We start from the raw sequence: 6,000 nt of genomic DNA, 5'->3' as shown, positions 1-6,000 counted from the left end.
AGAAATGAAACAATTTAGAATGCTGTTGTCTTTACTGAAAGGGAAGAGCAGCACACTGGGAAACCCGAGTATGTGATGCTTATGGGTAAGTGATTCACCATGTGAACACTGAGAATGCTCCTAAACTGCTTCCTGTGAGTTCTGTGTGTTCTCTGCAGCTGCCCTAATTCCAAATCAAATTACATTTTGTCTCCAAATTAAAAATTGCTAGTACTCTCAAACTGCAGTTTGATTTTCCTTCTTTCAATACACAGCCATATGAAAAGCACAGTTATTCTTCATGGTCAGCTTTTCTGCTACAGAAGTTGGTTTGGTTTTTTTTTTTTTCATTTGGATCACCATACAATACTGATTGCTCCTCTGCACTGAGAAACTGCTCTATTAAAAAAGCCCCAAACCACTACCCATACACACCGTCCATGACATCATCTGCTTTAAATTAAAAGCATATAGCAGCACAAGCTAAAATTCACTTAAGAGATGGACACATTAAGCCAAATCTACACTAGTGAAAATAAATACTCCAAGAATTATGAAAAACAATTTGTTACTATTAGGATTTAGCCTCCTCCCAGCTATCAATCACAACGGGCTTAACTGCTTCTTTGCATGTGTTAGTTTAATGTTCTAGGTAACAGGCAAGGACACTTCCCTTGTGCTGATGCCTGGTCACAAACAGTCAGCTCTTTGCACTGCCTGTCTTTTCACATGCAGCCCTGATAATTCAAAGACTCAACAGATTAATCCTATGTGCACTTTCTGTTTTTTCAGACACCTTACACTCTGCCAGGCCTGCAGACTAATCTGGTTTTCACTTCTTCACAGTTCACTCTTCCAGTGGGCACACACAGGAAGGTGTTACCTATTATGCTAACTATTTAGTGCTTTGCCTTTTTGTCAGTTTTGAAATACCTCTACACTTTCATTCTATGGAGATGGACACGCCAGCCTCTGACCTGAACCATCCATTGCTGTGATTAGGTTTAACCTTATGCTTGGTTTTATTTTCATGGCCAGATCATGTGGTTTGGAGACTAAATGTCTGTCAAGATAAGACATCTTCCTGCTCTACTTTCACACCTTTACAACTAGCAGCCTAGCCAATTCAGTCTCCTCATCTGTTTTGTTTAGAAAACCATTCCCATGCCTTATTTATTAAAAAAACTCCCAAAACACCAAAACCAAACCCCCCAAAACCACAAAGTATACAAGGAAATAGAGATTAAAAAAAAATTGGTTAGGACTTTATGGAGACCCTTTTTGATCAAGCTCTTTTAACATCTGATGCCTCCCCACTGTTTTACAGCAAGAAACAGGTAAGTTTCTCCAAAGTTTCTCCTGCGAGCTAGTGAAATTCATGTATGCCACAGCCTGAAATTTACACAGTGAAATGTTACAGTTACAGTTCTCTAAAGATGCACATGAGAAAACAAGCATTTTAAAAGATGATTGTTCTAAGCACTCCTTTAAGCACACAAACGTACATCATTTAAGCTTTCTTTGCATCACATATCTGGTAAAGGAGAGGTAGAATTAGCGGCACTAAAACCTCCCTGGGTTTCTCCCTGCCACTAGAGAAATCCCACCTTGTACTCCCAGGTAGGATTTGTATAGAAGATCCTGTTGGGCAGACACCAAAGATCAGCCAGGCAGCAGGTAATACAAAGCTAATACAATAAAGACCATCCGAAGAGCAATATCTTCTCAAGGAACTAGTCCTACTACCTCTAATTTCATGTGCCAAACTGCTTCAGCAGCTAAGGTGAGTAGACAGAGATTTCCTCGTGGCTTACATTACTGCATAGTGCAAAGACTGCTGAACACTGAGGGTGAATGGACTACTGTACCACTTCAAAGCAGGAGATCTGGAGCAGAAGCTATGAAATACAAAACGTATTAGTGCAATACATTCGGAAAGGTTAACTGTTTAACCAAAAGATAGAAAAAATATAGAGCATTCTAAGTTTTTTTTTTAAAAAAGGAAGTTTTAAACTTTATGCAGTTCTTGTTGAGGTTTCAATCAGTGTTACACTTCTTTTCCCCACGTTTGTACCCCTGAGTCAAACATTTAATAAACATTGTACAGTAGGTACAGAAATTAGTGTCTAGTTAAAAAGCAACAGATTTGAATGGCCATTGCTTTGCAAGTGTTAAACAGTGACAATAACCTTCCATACAGGAGAAGAAAAAAAAAAAACAACACTCTCATTTGTTCTTCGTTTGTAACTAGATAAAAAATCTCAACAGTTTCCCACAACATTGTTTCCGTGTCTTAGGCTGAGATTTGCTATAAATTAAACCTTCAGTAAGGAAATCGGTAGGCGCTGCATCATTTGAGTCTGCATGGTTGAGAACAACTACAACAAAGCAAAGCAATCTTTCCAAGTTAAAAATTGCATGAGACCATGTTAATCTTGGAGCACTATGTGAATGTAGGCAGAGTTCTTTGACTATAATTATCAGGGGTTGTAAATTCAAAACCCCTTAAATCCAATATATCTTACTAGAGTAATAACTAAATTGCTATAATTTTGGCCTCTCAGCCTCTATTACAATGGAATATTAACACTTTGACTAACTTACACATGGTAACATTCAGCTCACTAGAACTTCTGCTGACTGTCTCCAAGAATAATTCATTCCTTTTGCACTTCTTTTCTTCCTTTCTTTACAACATCAGGAATAAAAGCTTATTCAGAAGGCAGGTTCACGTGCAATGGGACTCACTGTTAATCATTTGGTTTGTTCTGAAAAAAGTGTGTGAAGGACCACCCTGTGTTAATGGGTTTAGGAGAGTCTTCATCATCTTTTGAGGGAAGCAGAAACTGTCGGGAATTAATTGAACATGGGCTCCCAAAAGATGCATTTTCATTGTTGCTTCCAACAGATCCAGGAGAGTCTGGAGTGCCCATGTTCCAGGCATTTGTGTTTGCTTGAGGCCTGTAACCTGCAGTTTTATCCAATTCTTCCTCCACAGGTGAATGACCCTCTATTTTCAGAGGACTGATAGACAGCTGCATTTGTGGCTTATAGCCAGCTGTAGTCACTAAGTCTATTTCTGGCTCCTCCTCTGGTTTAATTTGAGGCTGATACATTGACTGGATGTCGATGTAAACCACCTGAGATGACCCCCCAGGCTCATCCATAGGGGGATTTGAGATCTCCTCTTCAATGATAGGGGGGCAGTAGGACACAACAACGTGGTTCTCCATTTCTGATTCAGAGCCATCTTCAGGCACAGTGGTCTCAGCTGCTGGGGACATCATCTCTGTGTCCTCAATCTTTGGAGCTGTAGACTGTGTTTCCACCACTTCAACACTGTTGGGAGTGCACGGGTTCATTTCCAGTGTTTTAAGTGTCTTATTCCCCTGAAATGAGAAAAAGAAGGGGGAGACACTAAGCTAAAAGGTCTGGAAAACCTGAAAGCAAAGACACCCAAATTACAGCAGTTTGGTGGCTTGTGGATTGTACTCATCCCAGGGCCACTAGTGCAATACATTAAAAAAACCCAAAAAAACCAGTGTTTATCATTTTCTGGATCACATTCCTGTTAATGTTAGAAGTATTTCATGCAAATTAAAGAGACTTGAGATCTTGCAGTAAGTGTTCAAGAACTCTCCCCAAATCTCATCTTTGTATAACCCATTCCAGAAGGCTGTTTAAATATTATGCCTATCTCCAACTAATGTATCTACCAGGAGGATGTGATATAGCAGATCTCCATACTTTCTGCTTCTTCTAACACTTTGACAAAGATGGGTGTGTTACTCCCATATTGTTATCAGGTACTGACACTTCCCATTAGCTGGAAGAAGAGAAATGCAGCACTCCTGTCCTAGTTCAAACATTGCAAGTAACTACTTTAATAACTACAAAGCTCTAGATAGCACCTGACAGAAGTTAGTCAGTAAATTGGCTTGTGTCCCCCGACACAGAGTTTTTTTCTACAATTGGAACAGATGAGTCAAAGTTTGCAAAATAATTCTTTAACTTGTTTTATCTTTCAGAGGCTTAAAATACTAGATTTAAAATAAGGGTTACCTCACAGATGTTCCTCTGAAACTGCAGTGCCTTACTGTTCTCAGGATTCGGGATTTCTGGATAAAATGTTTCTTTAATCCTTTAAAGAGGAAAGAATAAACTATTATAAAGATAGCAAGGCCTGAAACAGATTGTGAATACACAAAAGGAGTTAGGACACTTCCCTTTAATTCAGAACACTGAAGACATCTGGTGCAAAGATTTAGTGTGTTGAACTTTCACTGAGTATAATGGAAAAAACAGCAACCTTTTTTTTTTTTTTTTAAAGTTGGGAATTTAATATGCCACATTTACTAAAAGTTGAAGATGGTATGTCTGTCTTTGTTTGTAGAGGGCACACAAATTACAGTATGTCCCCAGCTTATTTCCATTTGGGAACTATTTATAAATGGTGTCCACTGGAAGACAGGCTCCTGCAAAAACTTTCTGCATTCCTCCCTCTGACCTCTCTCCAACTCAGTTTCTCCCTCACCTTCCAAAATGTGTTTTTGCCACCCACCCACCTTTAAACAAAGCCCACTAACATCTTTGGGAATTTAGAGAAAACAAGGAGTAACTAAAATCATGGAAAACCCTAGCACTGAAGCAAACACTTCCAGGAAAAGATAAGAACCCGAGGCAGGCATTTACCATTCCCTCTTTCGGTAGCAGAAGATGCTGGCCAACACTCCAAGCAGCACCACCACTGCCACAGGGATGAGAATTGCAATGATTAATCCCACAGCTGGGGGATAAGAAAAAGAAAAGACAGTAAATATACATCCAGTGTTACCAGCAAGTTTTATTCCTTTTCTAACATTCCCTCCAATTAAAGACAATTCCATTAAACTCCGCTAGTGCAGTGGTCTGCAAACAGTGACCTACACCATCACCCCTCTTTGCTGGAAGGACCAAAGTCCAGCCATAAACAGATTCAGTGATAACTACAGGAATCAGCAGATATTTCTCTCTGATTGTTTATTACAAAAGGCTTCATGTGCAGCACAAGACTCATTGCTACTGTCATTCTGTTCTCACTGAGCAGTGGCATTGCACTTTCATGCTACTTGAGCTGGCCAAGTTTCTGGTAAGGGCTCTTACAGGCCAACAACTAAATGCATAAACAGCATTGGCTTTTATATATTTTACAATGCATCCAGTCCTTGGGCTGTAGCTCCAATAAATCCCCAATGCCTTCTTCCATTGATATTAAATGCCTCAAGCTTGATTTTTCATGTATTTTAGTTGCACCCCAGTGTTTAATCATTCATAGGAAATACTTTATTTCTCTCATTCTTGAAAGCAAATTTTTGGGTTTTTTTGTAATTGTCTTTCTGTGTTTGCTTCTGTCAAGGGATCAATAAAACTGAATTCAAAGCAGAAAAGCATCTGTTTACAACTCTGAAACTGATAAATATTTCCACATCTTTCTTCCCATCATGTATTAGCAGATATTCATCATGGGAAACGTGACAGAATCAACTGGCTGTTCAAGAAAACTAAGCTCAGATTCCACTATATTTAGTAGTAGAAGTTATTTTTTATGCATACATTACCATGAACTACAAAGTAGCTGTAATAGGAAAGGATCTTTCCCTCGCTCTGAGTTGTACATTTTTTTAAATTATAAATAACCAACTAAATAAAGGAAAGAATTAGACTGTACAGGACCAACAGGACCAGAAAAAACCCACAAACCAACAAAAAAAGCTCAACTTGATATACATCATACAGCCCCTGTGCAAAAGACAGAGATATATCCGAACAGTAATAATCAACTTACAGTCTTCCTTTGTCACCACATAGAGGCTGTTTGGAGGGCTCAACCCCCCAGCAGTGTAGGCTTGCAGCTCCAGCTGGTAACTCGTTTTGCCTTGAAGATCAAGTATTTTCATAGACTTCTTTGTTAAGTCAGTGATATTATTAATTTTAAGTTCTGGATTCCCTGTTTGTTTGGAAGCAGTAAGAAAAGCGTAACTT

The 6,000-nt window shown here is 39.0% G+C and overlaps 1 protein-coding gene across 2 annotated transcripts in view; it reads right to left on the bottom strand.

The window, feature by feature from the left end:
- Nucleotides 1-1,909: 1,909 nt before the first annotated feature.
- LIFR (LIF receptor subunit alpha) overlaps nucleotides 1,910-6,000 on the bottom strand; it is a 47,579-nt gene continuing 43,488 nt past the window's right edge. For both annotated transcript variants that reach the window (XM_014875506.2, XM_014875504.2), the window contains exons 17-20: nucleotides 5,804-5,965; nucleotides 4,672-4,765; nucleotides 4,042-4,120; nucleotides 1,910-3,368 (exon numbers count right to left, since the gene is read on the bottom strand). In XM_014875506.2, the coding sequence (XP_014730992.2) occupies nucleotides 2,730-3,368; nucleotides 4,042-4,120; nucleotides 4,672-4,765; nucleotides 5,804-5,965 (974 nt within the window). In that variant the 3' untranslated portion in view covers nucleotides 1,910-2,729. The remainder of the gene's footprint in view (nucleotides 3,369-4,041; nucleotides 4,121-4,671; nucleotides 4,766-5,803; nucleotides 5,966-6,000) is intronic.

Source organism: Sturnus vulgaris, chromosome Z (assembly GCF_052056855.1).
Source record: "Sturnus vulgaris isolate bStuVul1 chromosome Z, bStuVul1.hap1, whole genome shotgun sequence".
Lineage (NCBI taxonomy): Eukaryota > Metazoa > Chordata > Aves > Passeriformes > Sturnidae > Sturnus > Sturnus vulgaris.
Note: the sequence above shows the minus strand (reverse complement) of the source record. Positions and strands in the feature narration are given on the sequence as shown.